Raw genomic sequence first — 19386 nt, 5'->3', positions numbered from 1 at the left:
TAAAATGTCTGTCTGTCTTTAGGAGTTCTGGTGGCGCAGCAGTTAAGAGCTTAGCTGCTAACCAAAAGATCAGCAGTTCAAATCCACCAGCCACTCCTTGGAAACCCTATGGGGCAGATCTACTCTGTCCTGTAGGGTCACTATGAGTCACAATTGACTTGATGGCAGCAGGTTTTCGGGTTTTGTCTGTCTTTAAGAATTTTCAGATTAGTATTTACAGTGAACTGTTTGTTAGCATGTCTGCGACTTCATCATTCCCTTAATCACCCTTTCTGAGTAGGACTCTGTGCTGTACACTTACATATGCCACACCATACCCATTGCCATTGAGCTGGTCCCTACTCGTGGCGACCCCATGTGTGTCAGAGTAGGGCTGCTCCATAGGGTTTTCAGGGCTGTGGTCTTTCAGGAGCAGACGGCCAGGCTGGCTTCCGAGACACCTCTGAGTGGATCTGAGCTAGCTCTAACGTTTCAGTTAGCAACCAAGCACATTAACCACTGATACCTCCCAGGGACTCCCCTATGCTCCTAACAGTATCTCTAATTCTTGCCATAGTTCGTACTGGAAAGCAGGTGTCATTACTGCCATTTTGCACATGAGCAGTCTAAAGTTGAGGGGGGGCCAACTGTTTGCCCAGGGTCACACAGGGTCTGGGCTGTGCCCGGGCTGTCAGACTCCGTGCCCTGCAGGGTGGGCCCTTCACCATGTCTAAGCCGAGTGCTCAGGGAGCTCCAGAGGGCACCCTTGACCTCACGGGTTTCTCAGCAGACAAGCCTCCCTTAGGGTGAGGGGACAGTGACTGGGCAAAGAAAGGTGCTTTGTCCTGAAGTGTCGTGGGGTCATTCCCTAGGCCAGCGATGCCCTCAGAACTCAGGAAGGGAGAGAGGGCAAGTATGAGACCCCTGAGGAAGGAGAACTTCAGGGAGGTGCAGGGAGAAGGGACCCCCAGGCCAGGAGAGCAGGAACTAGCTCAGGGAAGTTGTTGAGGAGGCCTGGTGGGTGCAGGGGCCGAGGGCAGCGGTCAGTCCACAGGCCAGGCCCCCACACGACCAGACACGAGGCTGTGTGGTTAATCCGTGCCTGCAGCCCCCATAGTCCCCCCACCCCTGTGGACCTGCCCCCCTGTGGCCCACCTGCCTGGCACAGGCCGCTGGGTCCCGCAGTGCTTGGAGCAGCCGTGTCATTGACAGGCACAGTGGACACTCTTAGCCCCTGACCCACTGCTCTTTTGGCCACGCTTGGTCTGCAGAGAGAACCAAGACTGAGTTATTAACTGGTGTGATGTCATTTCTTACTTCAAAGAAAAAATAATGAGGGCCCACAGCAGGGTCTTCTTGCTTTTAATTTGCCAGGAATGTCCTTGCCAAATGAAAAAGCAGCAGAGATGATCAGTCTGGACAGGGTAGCAAAAACACCTCTGAGGCAGTGCTCCCGTGCAGACAGTGACCATGGCTCAGGGAAACGCTGAGTCAATGGACACTGGTGTTCAGATTTGGGGAGTGGGAGGGCTGGCAAAATGAGGGCAGCCGAGGTGAATGGCAGCAAGTTCTTCTCTCTTACAATCCAGCGGCTCTGGCCCCATGTCTTTCAGAGCTTGTATAATTCATGAAGTTTTGACAGGGCGGCGTTAAAAGGATGTCTTTGATTCCATCCATAAAGGAGACAGGCCTCTCCAGCAGCTCCATGGCGTGATGGGGGCACCTCCATGCAGGCTCTGTGCCGAGCTGGAGGACCCCGCGCCTGTGTGGAGACCTTGCTGGAATATTCAAACCCAGGTCATTGTTGTGTTTGATTTCCACCGTGTTTAGCTAGGTCCGCCCGTCGCACTTAAGGATCAAATCCTCCTTTAAGGACTAGGGGGTGATAGGAGAGCAGGTGTTCAAGAAGGCTCCCTCCCCTTCAGTCCCAGAACTCTCCAGCCGGCCACTGGAAGAGCTTGTAGGCCGTCTTTCATCTGTGAGCCACAGGGATTAATAACTTCTCAGGGAAGGGTTACTTTTTTGTTAATTCACTGAGTATTTAAGCCAATCATTTAGCATTTAAAATGGGCCTGGGAACACAGTGTGAGGCAGTCGTGGCTCGGTGGCAGAATTCTAACCTTCCGTACGGGAGACTGGGTTCACTTTCCAGCCAGTGCACCTCATGGGCAGCCAGCACCCACTGTCAGCGGAAGCTTGCGTGTTGCTGTGATGGGAACAGATTTCAGAGGAGCTTCCAGACTAAGATGGACTAGGAAGAAAGGCCTGGCAACCTACATGAAAATCAGCCAGTGAAGAACCCTATGAAGCACAATGGTCTGACCCACGTCCAGTCAGGGGGATGGTGCAGGACTGGGCAGTGTTTTGTTCTTCTATGCATGGGTTCACCGTGTGAGGGGCTGACTCCACTGTCTAATGCCTGTCAAATTGAAGATGAAATCTCTGTCTTGGTGGTCACCAGCCAAAAAATAAACATCCATTAGGAATTTTAAAATATATTTTATTCGCTTTGAGCCGGAATCAGCTCGATGGCAATGGGTTTGGTTTTTATTAGCCTGTTGCTGTTGAGTCGATTTTGAGTCCTAGCAAACCTACGGGACAGAGTAGAACTGCCCCACAGGGTTCCCAAAGCTGTAAATCTTTATGGAAGCCGACTGCCTGTCTTTCTCCCACGGGGTACCTGGTGGGTTTGAACCACCGACCTTTTGGTTAGCAGCCGAGTGCGTAACCACTACGCCGCCAAACCAAACCAAAAACCAAACCCAGTGCCGTCGAGTCGATCCCGGCTCACAGCGACCCTATAGGACAGGGTAGAACTGCCCCATAGAGTTTCCAAGGAGCGCCTGGCAGATTCGAACTGCTGACCCTTTGGTTAGCAGCCATAGCACTTAACCACTACGCCACCAGGGTTTCCAACAGGGCTCATTTATCTTCTATTAGATAGCTTTAAATTTTTTTTATTTCAGTGAGTGATCATTGATTTATGAAAGCCCAAGCCACAGCCCTGGGTCCAGGGAGCAGACTCGGAGAGGCCCTTTTCTCGGATGGTCAGCCCTCAGCAGCCTGCAGAGAGGAGAAGCATCGGTGGGCTGTGTGACCTCCATCAGTTGAGCGGTGGGAATGTTCTCAGACGTGGACAGACACATGCCAATAAGTATCTGGCAAGAGATGATGTAGATCGGCGTGGAGATAATAGATCAGTCTCTCCGAGGCCGCCCGCCCGGACGAGCCCCAGGCTCATTTATGCTGGAGGGTCGGGCTGCATGATGAAGCCTGATTTACAGTTCTCATTACTAGCCGGTGCCCCACACAGGGAGGTGCCAGGGTGAATTTGAAAGCGGCCGTGCTCTGCATTACTGACAGGTAATTGTGTAATGCAATGGTTCAGGGATGAATATTTTAAAGGAAATCATAGCAAAGATTTTGCTTGCACAGCTGAATTGGGCGCCCGGAATGGGAAACAATGCCTGTCATTCGAATGGCCTCAAAAATACATCTACATAAGCCGTATACACAGGAAAACCTCCCGGTGCCAGAAGGCTGTTCGTTTTTATTTCCATGACAGAAATTATAAGGAACGCTTAATGATGCAATTAGAGGTGAAAAATTGTTCCTTTTATCATAATATCTTTATTATAAAAAAAAAAAGGAAAATTGTTTCTCTGCCTTATTTCCTACGTTTTGAAACACGTACATCACGTGGAAGTGCTTTGCGTGTAGTTACCTGCAGTTGTTTTGAACTTCCATTTTGTGGTTTGATACAGAGAACTAAGGCCACTCCAGGACCCCAGATGCAGGGCTTTAAGGACACTCGTATGTTGGGATGCGGTAGGGTTTATCTTGTGCCTCCCAGCCAGGAGCTGAAGGAGAAGCAAGGATACCCCACAGAATTACTCCTCTCTGTTGTGTTGCCAGTCCTGTTGAACGTCTTTCAGAGATCCCGGTCATTGACCTTGAGAAAGCAGATGACAAGTCACAAGACAGCAGAAGTGTATTCAGCCCCACATAGGGTCAGGGCTGTTTGAGAAAGGTGATGGGTAGGAAGGCTCGGGGAGAAGGTGCGCGGTTAGGGGCTGCTTCCTGCACGCGGAGAAGACTCCCAGCAGGCCTTCCCCGAGCTCACGGAGGGCAGAGGCCACAGTCTGACAGGAGAGGGTGGGACTGAATGTCCCCCAGGTGGCTCTGGAGGCTGAAGGGGTCTGACTCAGGGCCCAATGGATTGTGGGTTCCCCTGGGCTGGAGCCCCTGGTCCCTTCCGAATAAACAAGCCTGCTGGTGACCTAGAAAAGGCCATTTCAAATTAGTGCCGTCTTTTTTTTTTTTTTTTTTAATTTTAAAATCCATAAATATACAGAAATGTGTATATAATAATATGCTGTACTTACTGCTTTGTCAAATCAGTAAGTGTTAGGGTTTTTTTTTTTTTTTTGCCTCAAATCTTGTTTATTTCTTATTTAGAGGTTACACTTTCCATGTACAGTTGAGGCCTCCACATCCCTCCTCACCAAAGATAACCACTGCTCTGAATTTGGTGCTTACCGTTCCTAACCACGTTTTAGCATGTTCACCACGTGTGTACGTATCCATAACGATATATAGCCTGAAACTTTTTATAAATGGCATCATACTTAAATATTATTTTGCAATGTGCTTTTTCCCCTTCTTTTTAACTCAACCTTTTTTTTATATTTGTAATATTTATCCACGTTAATGGGATATTGCTCTAGGTGGCGTCAAGTCGATTCTGACTCATAGCAACCCTGAGTACAACAGAATGACACACTGCCCCGTCCTGCGCCATCCTCACAGTCATTGCTGTGCTTGGGCGTAACTGCATCTTGTTTATTTGTAGTTATGTGTTTAACTTCTCTTGCATTATACTTCATCTGTACAATGTAAAGCTTTAGAGATTTACATTGTGTGAATATACCGTATTTTATCCATTCTCCTATTGGAAGACATCTTATTTTTCCCATGTTTTGTTTCCAGTGTTTCACAGTTAAAAATAGTACTCAATTTAATCTCTGTATGCCCCTGTATAGGAGATGCTCTCTTGGGAATGAAGTTTCAGGGCTTCAGGATACAAACATCTAGGTATTGCCAAATTGCTCTCCAAAGTGGTCACACTGCCTGCCCCCCCTACCTGCCAACAGGTATATAAGAGTTTTTCCTCCATGTCCTCTCCTATACTTTGTATTCATCATGTGTTTTAGTTTTTGCCCAGCTGAGAAATGTGAACTGACGTCTCATTACAGTTTTACCCTGCACATTCCTGATTCTTAGTGAGCTGGAGCATCTTTTCATATTTTTACTGACCATGGCGGGTCTGTTACATCCTTGGCCCATTTTTCTATTAGCTAGTTTGTCTTTTCTCATTGATTCTTAGAAGGATTTTTAAAAGATATATTCTGGATACTAACCATTTGCAAGTCATTTGCGCTGCAAATATCTTTCCAGTCGGTGGCTTGTATTTTCACCTTAATTATATACCCTCTCCTCACTTATTGACATGATCAGTTTAGGTTCCAAAGACCAGATCATTATGTGAAACTGGTGTTACGCAAAAATGGAGGATGATCGCATCTGATCACAAAATGGAGGGTGGCTGCATCATTACATAACTGGCAAATTACATCATTACGTAACTGCTAAATGACATCATCACATAACTGCCAAACCACTGAGAATCATGGCCCAGCCAAGTTGACACATAACCTTAACCATCAAAGCCCATATTTAGGCCTTGTTACTGCCAGATGTACACCGTTAATGTGCAGAATAGTCAGATAGTGGATTTTTTACTATTTTCATAAACTCAAAATATCTGATAACGAGTTAGTAAATGAGGAGAAGGTTTAGTGTCTTTTGTGGTACAGAAATTTTAAATTCTCGTGTAGTCAAATGTATACTTTTTTTAAATTTATATTTTATACTTTTAAAGTTTTATGTTTACACTTTGCTTTCTAATCCACCTTGAATTTGTTTTTGTGTATGATGTGAGGTAGGGATCTGATTTTTTTTCCAAGTGGATGTCTAGTTGTTGCAGTACTATTTATTGGATAATCCCTCCTTTCTCCGCTGATCTGCACCACCTCCTCTGTCATGAAGTGTCCACATTAGTATGGGTGTGTTTTGAGTCCTTTGTCCCTTTGCTCTATCTGTCCTGGTGTCACATGGTCTTTATTACTGTCACAGAATGTCTTGATCCTGAGATGGCAAGTTTTCACTTGTTTTTCCTTTTTGGATTGTCTTGCTATACTTGGCCCTTTGCTCTTCAGTGTCAACTTTAGAATAAGCTTTTCCCAGTGCCTTAGTTATCTAGTGCTGCTATAACAGGAACACCGCAAGTGGATGGCTTTAACAAACAGAAGTTATCCTCTGACAGTCTAGTAGGCTAGAAGTCCAAATTCAGGGCACCAGCTCTCTCATCGGCTCTAGAGGAAGGTCTTTATCATCAATCCCCCCTTGATCTAGGGGCTTCTCTGTGTAGGGATCCTGGGTCTAAAGGACACAGTCTGCTCTTGGCACTTCTTTCTTGGTGGTATGAGGTCCCTCTGTCTCTTTGCTCACTTTTCTGTTTTATATCTCAAAAGAGTTTACTCAAAATATAACCTACCTTGTAGATTGAGCCCTGCCTCATTAACATAACTGCGGATAATCCTGCCTCATTAACATCACGGAAGTAGAACTTACAACATATAGGATAATCACATCAGACAACAAAATGGTGAACAGTTATGTAATACTGGGAATCATGGCCTAACCAAGTTGACACACACTTTAGGGGGACACAGTTCAATCTGTAACACCTAGTCTACAAAAAAACTGGTTGGAGTTGTATTAGAAATACATTGAATTTGTAAAGTAAGATGGGGGACAACTGGCATCTTTTCAACACTGAGTCTTTTTGTTCATGGACCTGGTTATATCTCCCCATGTAAACTAGGTTTCTCTTGTGTCTTTCAAAAACTTATACAGCTTTTCCATAGATGTCTTACTTCAGTGTTGGATGTGCTCTTGGGCCCACCGTCTCCTCCTCAGTGAGCATTCTGCAGGGTAGGCTCCCCCTGGCCAAAGCATACCCTGCCTGCTTTGGCTTTGACCTCTCAGAGTGTCCTTTCATCTCTTCTGCCTGGGGGTGCAAGGGGCACCGAGTGCTGGGGTCCCCAGAAGTGACAAGGGCTGTAGTTGGCAGGTTTATCAGACAGTTTACTGGAGGTGATAAAAAACCAGGACCCAGAGATGTCACCTGTCAATCCAATTGGAACAGGGGTGAGGCACTTTAAGGGTCATCTCCAAGTGTATCTGGGCTCTGGCCTGAGCTGTCTTCAGATGTTTTAAAATGATGTTAATTGTATGGACAATGCTCCTTCTTGACTTCCATTCGCACCTGCGAGGTGTGACACCCCTTGAGGGCTCGTTGCCTGTTTTTTCTTGACTTTCATTCACACCTGCGAGGCGTGACACCCCTTGAGGGCTCGTTGCCTATTTCTCACTGTAGGAAGACTGTGTGCGGAGATAATCCCTCTGGTCTTCAGGCTCCTACATTTGACCTGGGCCCCGGGTGGTGAGGGTCCAAGTGCTGTAGGAAATTGTCTGCGGAGGCTGAGGCACGGATGGGCAGAAATAGGATTGCTGTTGAAGGGAGGTGTTTGAAAGATAAACAGGAAAGAGCTGCCTTGGCCTCCAGGCCAACGCCTGCCCACCCCACCCTGTGTAAGAGGGTCCCAGCATCTTCATATTCAGTAGCCCACAGCACCTTGCAGGGCCTCAGGGTACAGGGGTGAGGCAAGCCTTTCCTTCCCTTTTCTGGATTCCTGTGGGCCGCAGAATGATCACGTGGCCTCTTTGTGGACAATTGGAACATTCGCTGAATCAGCTTTGGACTTCTGCCCAAAACCAAAACCAAACCCACTGCAGTCCAGTCCATTCCAACTCAGAGTGACCCCACAGGACAGGGCAGAACTGCCCCATAGTGTCTGCAAGGAGAAGCTGGTGGATTTGAACTGCCGAACTTTTGGTAAGCAGCCAAGCTCTTAATCACTACGCCACCAGGGCTGCATGAGCCTGTCAGTGTCTGCTTAAAAGAACTGCATCCGTCTTCCTTCCCAAAGTGCTGAGAACATTCCGGCATTACCTGGCATTCCCAGGAGCTCTCTGGAAGTGCGATGCACAGCCTGGCCGGCACGGTTTTTGTCGAGGACTCACTTGGACCCGCTGTCACCTCAGGTAGTGATTAAGATGGTGACAGAGAAGTTATCTCAACGAAAATTTGCCAAAATGTTCTCTTCCTTTGTTCTGTTAATCAGCGCTATATTCATTTTACCCATCAGAATCCTGGAGGCTGTGTTCCTGACACTCTGGTTAAGGGACCTGAGTGTCTCCTCAGTAAATGACATCAAGGGGTTCAGTGGCCCGTCATCTGGTCAGCACCCCTTGGGCTTAGTGGCCAGTCAACTGGGCGACTTGCACGTCATGAGGAAGGCCCTGGGGGGTGGTCCAGGGCTCATGTCCCTTCCAGACCCCCAGATCACAGAGCCTGCTCTCCTGGTGGACACGGCTGGTCTAGCCTGGATCCCGTGTCATGGCCGTGGCCGCCAGGTGGCGCAGCACTCGCTGTGATTTGTGGGCAGGCCACTTCCAGCGCTCGCGTGGCTGTTTATGCACCATGCTCGGATGGCAATATTTATTGTCCAGGTTAAGCTTCATTAAAGCAGAAGCCCATTTTCCATTTATGATATGAATTTTTTATTTATTAAATTGCTATTTTAATATAATTTACCAAGTCGCTGAAGACAAATAATCCACTTAAGTGAAGCTGTAAAACTCCATTTTTTTCCTGATGCTGTGTCCTGAGAAAGCGCCTTATGCTGCATCCTGCCTGAAGACACCTTGTGGGGCTGCAGATTTAGAGCCCAGCCTCCTTAGTCCAGAAAGAGGGTGGGAAGAGGCCAGCCTGAGGTGGACCTTTGCACTCCCAGGTTAAATAAAAGGCTGTTAAGTAAATTAAGAGTGTAAACAGGATTCCTTGGAGAGCCAGTCATTCGGGAACATCCCTAGGTACTCCTAGACCTTTTCCTTCCAGGTCTGCAGTACTAATTATCACTTCCGCGTTCCTCGGGGCTGCTTCCCTCCGGGCCTGAAAGTCTGAAGTTTTTTTGTGTGTTGTTCAGTCACCTTCAGTATTTCAAAGGAGAAAAAGAATGTTTGTTTAGGTACATTCTCAGCTTGCTGCTTCCAGTCAGTTTGGTTTCCCCATGCTCCTGGTAACCTGAATTAGTAGCTTTGGGTGGTTTCAAACCTATGACCTTTCAGTTAGCAGTCGATTGCTTTAACCATTGTGCCACCAGGGCTTCTTGGGGTTTTTTGTTTTGTTTTGTTTTGGGGTGTGTATGTAATTTCATCCCATCTTTAATGCTGCTGCCAGTCTTGGTGCTAGAACGACAGAGAAGGGGCACAGCAGCCCCAGAGCTAACAGAGTCCAGTGGGAGAGAGGGACAGGGAGCACCCAGGGTAGTGAGGCAGAGGCCCCCACAGGCATCACCAGGCCCCTTGGGAAGGAGGGTAGGACAGCTGACAGCCTGGAGGAAGGGGAAAGGCTTGAAGGATGAATAGTGTTTTTCAGGCCCAGATAACAAGGGAAGTATTCCCTATATTACTCAGAAATAAAGAAGCTAACTATTGATACAGGCAAGGACATGGATGAATCCCTGAGTAAAAGAAGCCAGAAGAGTACATTCACTGTTGTCAAGTCAATTCCAACTCATAGCGACTCTCTAGGACGGAGTAGAGCTGTCCCGTGGGGTTTTGTGTGATTAAGGAGCCCTGGTGGTGCAAAGGGTTAGCGCTTGGTTGGTAACCGAAAGGTTGGTGGTTCGAACCCTCCCAGAAGCTCCATGGAAGAAAGACCAAAACACCTGGCATCCTGCTTCCATAAAGATTACAGCCTCGCAAACCCTGTGGGCACTTCTGCTCTGTCACGTGAGTCATTAGGAGTAAGAATCAAGTGATGGCCCGGAACAACACCTGTAGGTTTCCATCTATATAAAAACGTGGAAAATCCAAACAATGTAGAGTGACAGAGTAATTCATTAAGAGACTGGCAGGGGTGGGAGAAGGGGATTACAAGGGGCGCAAGGAAACTTTTAGGGGTAATGGTGGTTCCATAGGTATATACATTGTCAGAACTGATGAAATCATACACTTTAAATAGGTACACTTTACAGTATGTCAGTTATACCTCAATAAAGGTGTTTAAAACGCAGCGGCTTAACGCAGTGGTTAAGAGCTCGGCTGCTAACCAAAAGGTCTGCAGTTCGAATCTACCAGCCACACCTTGGAAACCCTCTGTGGCCTTTCTACTCTGCCCTACAGAGTTGCTATAAATTGGAATTGATTCAATGGCAGTGGGTTTGGTTTGGTTAGTTATAGTCATATGATGTGTAGTTATTGTCAAAAAAAGGCTTTAGGGCAAAAAAGCATTACATGACATAAAGGAGGTCAGATATATCGATAAAAATTTCAGTAAACAAGAAAGATAAAACTATTTTAAATTTGCATGTGTTGCAGGCCAAGGCTTCCCAGCTTGGGGTTAAGCCCTGCCTAGGCCCTTGCCTTCTACTGACCAAGAATGACCAGGAGAGGCTCAGAGGTTCCACACAAAGGTTTATTAGTGGCAGAAAGAAAGCAGAGGCTCAAGATCAGAGACAGAGAGGGATCAGGCAATGCTGTTCCCCCAAACAAAGGTTTTTCGGGGGCTTATATAGGTTTGGCGAGGATAATAGGATAATGAATATTTAGTAGGTTTTTTTTAAAGGGGCAGGTACCTCTCAGAAAGGTGGTGTATACTAAATTAGGCTGTGCAGGCACGTCTGGAATCCAAGATGGAACTCGTAGCAAAGGCTCCTGGAACTGGGTGGCAGGACTTATTACGGAGTGTCGCGCCTCCACAGTCCCTCTGTGGCGCTGGTTCGATTGTCCTGTCGCGGGTACTTGCATCAGGCAGAAGTCATACGTCGGTCACCTTGCAGATGTCTGCGCATGCTCCAGGGGCCAGATTGAGTAGGTCCTTCTGGGAGTACATTGTTCTCTCCTTATGGCACATTCCAGGATGGAGGTTTTGCATTAGCCAAGCACGTAGTATTGTAAATAAGTTGCAAGTTGCAGGTGTTGCAGGGCTCCTTGTCTAGGGGCTCAGTCCCTGTTTATGCCCTATCTCTTATGTACCTAATGACATACCTTCCATATATGGAAAACAAAGGTTGGCAGAATTATGTGGAGAGCTAAGGAGCCCTTCAATCTTCAGTACCGCAACTTGAGGCATGAAGTTTTTCTTCAGTTCTTTCAGCATGAGAAATGCTGAATGAGTTTTTTGCTTTTGGTTTTCTATCTCCAAGTCTTTGCACGTTTCATTATAACCATTTACTTTGTCTTCTCAAGCCGCCCTTTGAAATCTTCTGTTCAGTTCTTTTACTTCATCATTTCTTCCATTGGCTTTAGCTACTGTGTGTTTAAGAGTAAGTTTCAGGGTCCTTTCTGATGTGCATTTTGGTCTTTTCTTGCCCGTCTTTTTAATGTCCTCTTGCTTTCTTCATGGGTGATGTCCTTGGTGTCATCCCACAACTTGTCTGGTCTTTGGTCATTAATGTTCAATACGTCAAATCTATTCCTAAGATGGTTTCTAAATTCAGATGGTATATTCTCAAGACCATATTTTGGCTCTTGTGGGACTCATCTTCCTTCACTATATCAGACAATGTTCGCTGCTCTTCATAAGGTTTTCACCGGGCAGCTTTTTCGGAAGTAGACCCAGGTCCTTCTTCCTACTCTGTCTTAGTCTTGAAGCTCCACTGCAATCTATCCACCATAGGTGACCCTGCTGATATTTGAAATATTGGTGGCATAGCTTCCAGCATCACAGCAACATGCAAGTCACCAGAGTGTAACAAACTGACAGATGAATGGTGGCATTTCTCAAGCTGCAAGAACGGAAGAAAAATTTCAAGCCTCAAGTTGCAATATCGAAACATTCTATGGGCAAAATATTGAAAGACACAGGAAGCATCAAAAGAAGATGGAAGGAATACACAGAGTCACTGTACCAAAAAGAATTTGTTGATGTACAACCATTTCAGGAGGTAGCATATGATCAAGAACTGATGGTATTAATGGAAGAAGTCCAAGCTGCACTGAAGACATTGGCGAAAAATAAGGCTCCAGGAATTGATGGAATTCCAATTGAGATGTTTCAACTAATGGACATGCTGCTGGATGTGCCCGCTTGTCTATGCCAAGAAATTTGGAACATAGCTTCCTGGCCAACTGACTGGAAGAGATCCATATTTGTGTCCATTCCAAAGAAAGGTAATCCAACAATAGATGGAAATTATTGAACAATATCATTAATATCACATTCAAGTAAAATTTTGCTAAAGATAATTCAAAAATAGTTGTAGCCGTGCATCAACAGGGAACTGCCAGAAATTCAATCCAGATTCAGAAGAGGACGTGGAATGAGAGATATCATTGTTGATGTGAGATAGATCTTGGCTGAAAGAATACCAGAAAGATGTTTATCTGTGTTTTCTTGACTATGCAAAGGCATTCAGCTGTGTGGATCATAACAAATTATGGATAACATCACAAAGAATGGGAATTCCAGAACACTTAATTGTGCTCATGAGGAACCTGTACATAGATCAAGAAACAGTTGTTCAAACAGATCGGAGAGATACTGCGTGGTTTAAAGTCAGGAAAGGTGTGCGTCAGAGTAGTATCTTTCACCATACTTACTCATTCTGTATGCTAAGCAACTATTCCAAGGGCTGGACTAAGAAGAAGAATGTTATATCAGGATTGGAGGAAGACTCGTAACAACCTGCATTATGACGCAACCTTGCTTGCTGAAAGTGAAGAGGACTCGAAGCACTTACTGCTGAAAATCAAAGACTCCAGCCTTCAGTGTGGATTACACCTCAGCATAAAGGAAACATATCCTCACAACTAGACCAAAAAGCAACACCGTGATAAAGGATAAAAGATTGAAGTTATCAAGGGCTTCGTTTACTTGGATCCACAGTCAACACCCATGGAAGCAGCAGTCGAGTAATCAAATGACATATCGCATTGGACAAATCTGCTGCAGAAGACCTCTTTAAAGTTTTAAAGAGCAAAGGGTGTCACTTTAAGGACTAAGGTGCACCTGACCCAAGCCATGGTGTTTTCAGTCACCTCATATACATGTGAAACCTAGACAATGAATAAGGAAGACCAAAGAAGAGTTGATGGCTTTGAATTATGGTGTTGGTGAAGAATGTTGAATATACTGTGGACTGCCAGAAGAACAAACAAATCTGTCTTGGAGGAAGTACAGCCAGAGTGTTCCTTGGAAGTGAGGGTGGCAGGGCCTTGTCTCATGTACTTTGGATATGTTATCAGGAGGGACCAGTCCCTGGAGAAGTACATCATGCTTTGTAAAGCAGAGGGTCAGCAAAAAAGAGGAAGACCCTCAATGAGATGTATTGACACGGTGGCTGCAATAATGGGCTTAAGCACAGCAAGGGTTGTGGGGATGGCACAGGACTGGGCAGTGTTTCGTTCTGTTTTCCTGGGTGTTCTGCCTCTTGTTGGGAGCACCATGAAGTTGCCTTCCCATACTTCCTTTCTGAGTTCCTTGGTGGCTGTAGTCCAAGGTGGCAGATGTGTGCTGTGGTAGATGGCAGGGGACCTCCACTCAGTAGTGCTCCTCCTTCTCTGTTCTCTGCCCATCTCTTATTGCATTCAGTGCTTGGTCAGTTCGTTGTTCCTTCATTTGGTGCTTAGGGTTCCAGGATTGATGTTTATATCTGTTTTACTTAGTTTTTTGCGTTTTTGTTCTAGAGGGATGGCATGGTACTTCTGTCTATAGCGCCACGTTGCCGCTGCCTCCCTGACTCACTTTAGAGGTAAGAAAGTGCAGGTTAGGCACAGAGAAGCAAGAATGAGTGGGGAAAAGATAGATGCCACATAGAGTCACTAAGGGGTGCTAGAGAAGCTGAGACAAGGATTTTCCCCCAGAACCGACGCAAAGAGCCTTCACCTAGAGCCCTTGCTCTGAATTCGGACTTCTGCCCTCCTAAATCGACTCAACAGCACTAGTTTTTTTTTAAACTGTGAGAAAATAAATTCCTGTTTGTTAAAGCCACCCACTGTGGTGCATTTGTTACAGCAGCACTGGGGAACTAAGACCAGGGTAAGAGGCTAACATGACCTTCATACTTACCCAGACAAGGACAGCTTTAGAAAGGAAGATCAGAGGGCAGCCTTACAAAACGAGTGCAGAAGCTCACACTGAAGCGTCAGCAAACAGGATCTAGCCATGACTAAAAAGATAATAACATTATGACTGAATTGGTTTTATTCCAGGAATGCAAGGTTGGTATAACATTACAAGAATGATTATACTAATTGAATTTACCACATTAACAGGTTAAAGGAGAAGAAGCTTATCACCATGTCTGTTGATGCCTGAAAAGCATCTGATTAAATTCTACAGCCATCTACCATAAGAACTCTAGTAAATTAGAAACAGGAGAGATTTTTGCTTACCCGATTGGGGTTACCTACAAAAAAGGTCTGGAGCAAACACCCTTTTCAGTAGGAAGTGCTAGAATTGGCCCTTTCAGATCAGGAAGGAGAAGGAAAGATGCCTCCTCTCAGTGATTTTATTCCGCATAGTGACGAGGATTCTAGCCAGGATGCTGAAATAAGGTAAAGAAATACACTCCTGTCTCTAATCTCTCTTCTTTCCATTCTCTCTTTAACACACTCCAATCACCTTTCTACCAGCCCATGTTCTCCACGTTGCTAAATCTAGTGGTCAGCTCTCAGGGTTCATTTTAATCCCATCTTTCTGGAGCATCTGCCATTTTCCTGGGCTTCCTCCTAGCTTGTTGGTCATTCCTTTTAGGTCTTTTAGTCCTAAATGTGTATTTCTGCCTGGACCGCTGGGCTGTTCTCCTGTACCCTCGACTCCTCATGGCTTCATCTGCTGACTTGACATCTCCGCTTTGATGCCTAATGAGCATCTTAAACCTCACATGCCCAAAGAGCAGATCCCTGTCTCCCCACCAACAGGCTTTCTCCTGTAAGCTTTCCCACAGGCTTTTCCTCATCTTAGGAAATGACAACTTCATCCTTCCAACTGTTTGGGCCAGTAATGTTGGTGTTATCCTCGGTTCCTCCCTTTCTCTCATACCCCAAACCAAAAACCAAACCAGTTGCCACTGAAGCAACCCCAGCACATGGTGACCCCATGTGGGTCAGAGCAGAACTCGGCTCCGTGGGTTTCCAATGGCGGGGATTTTATGGAAGTCGATCGCTGGGGCTTTCTCCCGAGATGCTTCTGGGTAGTTGTGAACTGCCAACTTTTCAGTTAGCAGCCCGGTGTGTAACCACTGGCGCTACCCAGAAACTCCATCTCATACCCCGTGTCTTAGTCATCTAGCGCTGCAATAACAGAAATACCACAAGTGGATAGCTTTAACAAGGAGAAATTTATTTACTCACAGTCTAGTAGATAGTAGGTTACGAGTCCAAATTAAGGGCGTTGGCTCCAGGGGAAGGCTTTCTCTCTCTGTCAGCTCTGGAGGAAGGCTTCCTCTGGTTGAGGAGCTTCTCAGGCTCAGAGACCCTGTGTCCAGAGGACACACTCTGCTCCTGGTGCTTTCTTGGCGGTATGAGGTCCCCAATTCTCTGCCTGCTTCCTTTTCCTTTTATCTACTCTTGAAAGATAAAAGGTGGTGCAGACCATACCCTAGGGAAACTTCCTTTACCTTAGATCTGGGAGGTGACCTGAGTGAGGATGGTGTTACAATCCCGCCCTAATCCTCTCAACAAAAAATTGCAATCACAAAATGGAGGATAACGATACACTACTGGGAACAATGGCCTAACCAAGTTGATATACACATTTTTGGGGGAACATAATTCAATCCATGACATCCCAGATCTCATATTCACCAGCATATTCTGTCAGCTCAACTTTCAAAATATATCCAGAATTCGCCCTCTTCTCCCAAGTTTTACTGTGACCACCGTGGCTGAATCGCTAACACATCTTGATGTTGTGATTACCATGGTCTCCTAACCTGCCTCTGGGGCTCTGTCCTCCTCCCCCGACTTGGCCAATCTTTACCCAGCATCCCGGAGTCCTTCTTAAGTATCTGTTCTCTGCCCCAAGCCTTCCAGTTATAAGCATACAAGCCCATGGGTGACCTGCAAGACCCTGGAGGCTCCACACCTCCACACCCCCTGCAGCCACACCGCACACCTCTCTGCCACACTGCCATGGCCATCCCACCCTCAGCGCGGTTTCGGAACTGCGCCAGGCCGCCTCTTACCTTGGGGTCTGTGCGTTTCTTATTGCTTCTCTTATCGCCCTCCCCCCCCCCCCCCACCAGGTAGCTACATGGCTTTGCCTCTTTGGCCTTTGTTAAAATGTCACCTTCTTGGGTGACGGACCACACTGTTAAATCGCAAAGCATACCTCCTCCCCCCAACAGAAGATCCTGCTGCTTCCCAGCTCCCTTCCTGGGCTTACCTTCTCTGTGGCTCAGGTCGTATTTACTTCATAAACCTTTAGCAGCAGTCATCTTGTATCATGTGGTCATGGCTGAACCATGAAGGCGGCGCCCTGAGAGCTGAAGTTTAGGGAAACCTGGTCTTGGAAATTGGCGCTGCACCCTTGACCTGGAGGTCACTGCCAGGGATGGGGAGAGGCAGTGGGCCTGACTGGTGCAGAACTGTGTGAGAGCTGCAACCCCAGACAGGGTCCTGGTGGCGCAAGCTGTTTGTGCTCAGCAACTAACCTAAAGGTTGGTGGTTCAAACCCACCCAGCAGCACCTCGGGAGAAAGGCCTGATGATCTGCTTCTGTAAAGATCACAGCCAAGGAAACCTTAGGGAACACAGCTCTACCCTATAACACATGGGGTCGCCACGAGTCAGGATTGACTCCACGGCACCAGGTTTCTTTTGTTTTCATGCAAGCCCCAAGCAGGGAGACCTGAGCTGTCCCGTGGGCTGGGCTGGGTCTCGGGAGGTGACAGGGTCCCAGGTCTGAAGGGTGAGTAAGAGCTGCGTAGATGAAGAGAGGAACGCAGCGTACATGTAAAGACACCGAGGAGAGAAACGGCGTGCCAATTCCAGGAGCAGCAGGCAGCAGGCAGCGTCCTTCCCAGCCCTGGGACTTCTGCCACCTCGTTTCTGGACGAATGAGGACTGGGTGTTGGACAGAGCCAGTGGCAGCAAGTTACCCAACTTCTTTGGGCTCACTTCCTCATCCGTAAAGTGAGAGAATCTGTCCCTCATATGGCTGTCGCGAGGAGCGGATTCTGTGCCTGGTGTGAATTTGCCTTTTATTTATTTGGTTATCATCTGTGCAAAAAGAGAAAAAGAACAACTGTTTTTGAGCGTGCCTCAAGCTTCGTCTCCTCTTCATGTCCGATTTATAAGGCGGCTGGTACTTAAAGAGAAAATTGTATTTATTTTAATGAGAGGAGAATTTTGAAATTAAGGCATTAAGTAAAAGTAAGTCAGCACAAGCGTTGGTTTTCCCTGAACCCTGACTAGATAAACCCCGACTACCGCAGCTAACGACAGCTCCACTGATGGCACATTAATGCTTCTCTCGGTTATTTTTTCTCTTACAGTCTGAACCCGAGGGCTTTTCTCATTTCCACTTGTATGTTTGTGCTGCTTTTCTTGTGAGATGGAGGAAAGAAATACTAGAAGAAAGAGATTTCCAAGTAAGTAAATGCCCTTTCAAAAGCGCCCGGGTTTGATTTTCTACCAGGAGAGCAGTTTATTAATTTCGGTTTGCGGGGTTATTTTTTGAAAGAGCTCTGAGAAGTGCTGGTTGCGTGTCTCTGACAACCTCGTGCCGCGTGAGAACCGTCACAACTGGAGAAGCAAATCTGGCTATGATCTTGTGTGGCACAAACCCTGCCTGCATCATGAGGCGTTAAATGTGGCTGGTTAACCAGCTCCCAGAGAAACCTCCGTGCGTTTGCACGCATGTGGCCCTGTGGAGGAGCTGGGTGTGGTCTCGGCTTCCAGAAGCTTCCTTACATCAGCAGGACTGTGATGCATTAGGGAGGGTGTTGGGTAATAGTTCTGGTTCTGGGATTTGCTGTGTGACATGGAACCCATCACTCCACCTCTCTCAGCAACACCTGCTCCACTTGGCAGTGGCATTTACTGAGTGAGCATCCTGCAGGCTCTGCTTGATCATGGGACCTTCCCGTGGACGGAGCCCCATCCAGCCCCCATCCCTAACTGCTAGAGGGGTATTGGCCGAGTCTACCCCCAGGCCTCCAGGTACCTACCCACATGGTGGGTGACACGTGGCCAGTGCTGTCACCCACTGTGAGCCCTCATCTTGCAGGTGATGACAGGCCCTTTAAGTCCTTTGGCTCTCAGTCACCATGCTAGTGGCTCTGGGCAGCTCCCCTAGCTGGCCATACCTCAGTTTCCGTGCTTGTCCAGAGGCTCTGGGCAGCTCCCCTAGCTGGCCATACCTCAGTTTCCATGCTCGTCCAGAGGATCTGGGCAGCTCGCCTAGTTGGTAATACCTCAGTTTCCATGCTTGTCCAGAGGCTCTGGGCAGCTCCCCTGGCAGGTCAACCTCAGTTTCCGTGCTTGTCCAGAGGCTCTGGGCGGCTCCCCTGGCTGGTCGTACCTCAGTTTCCGTGCTTATCCAGAGGCTCTGGGCAGCTCCCCTGGCTGGTCGTACCTCAGTTTCCGTGCTTGTCCAAAGGCTCTGGGCAGTTGCCCTGGCTGGTCGTATCTCAGTTTCCGTGCTTGTCCAGAGGCTCTGGGCAGCTCCCCTGGCAGGTCGACCTCAGTTTCTGTGCTTGTCCAGAGGCTCTGGGCAGCTCTCCTGGCAGGTCGCCCTCAGTTTCTGTGCTTGTCCAGAGGCTCTGGGCAGCTCCCCTGGCTGGTCATACCTCAGTTTCCGTGCTTGTCTAGCAGCTCGGGCGACCCCTGCTCCCCTCCAAGAGGGCAATGGGGGCCAGGAACATCGCTGTCTGGGGCTTATTATCTCAGCCCCCAGGAGAGGACCAAACAGGTGAATTCCACAGCCTGGGACCAGGCACTGCCCGTGGGCCCCCGGCCCAACAGAAGCCCAATCAGTGTGGTGTTCATGCTGCATGTACCCATCAGGGTGGGGGACATGGTCTAGGCTCCCTGCCCTTCGTCAGGGGGTTTGGGGGTGAGGCCCCGCTGGCCTTGATGCCTTGTCTTTGAAATGGGTAGAAGGCGCCTCTCTGCCCTGCCCAGCCAGCTCATGGTGGCACAGAGAGCAGGAGGGCCTCTGACCACTTTGCTGTGGGACCTCGGAGGTGCTGAGAGGGGACATGTTGTACCT

General features: G+C 47.5%; 1 protein-coding gene across 15 annotated transcripts in view; it reads left to right on the top strand.

Annotated features, from left to right (window-relative positions):
* The window catches only part of TBC1D22A (TBC1 domain family member 22A), a 465294-nt gene that overhangs the window by 394001 nt on the left and 51907 nt on the right, over positions 1-19386 (top strand). For 13 of the 15 annotated variants that reach the window (XM_064283337.1, XM_064283338.1, XM_064283335.1 and 10 more), the window contains one exon: positions 17669-17764. The exons of 1 other annotated variant lie outside the window; for it this stretch is intronic. In XM_064283337.1, coding sequence (XP_064139407.1) covers positions 17669-17764 — 96 coding nt within the window. Of the gene's footprint in view, positions 1-17668; positions 17765-17856; positions 19371-19386 lie in introns of those variants that run through there. One more of the 15 variants, XM_064283340.1, reaches the window with a different exon arrangement.

Source organism: Loxodonta africana, chromosome 4 (genome assembly GCF_030014295.1).
Source record: "Loxodonta africana isolate mLoxAfr1 chromosome 4, mLoxAfr1.hap2, whole genome shotgun sequence".
NCBI classification, from domain to species: Eukaryota; Metazoa; Chordata; class Mammalia; order Proboscidea; family Elephantidae; genus Loxodonta; species Loxodonta africana.
Note: the sequence above shows the minus strand (reverse complement) of the source record. Positions and strands in the feature narration are given on the sequence as shown.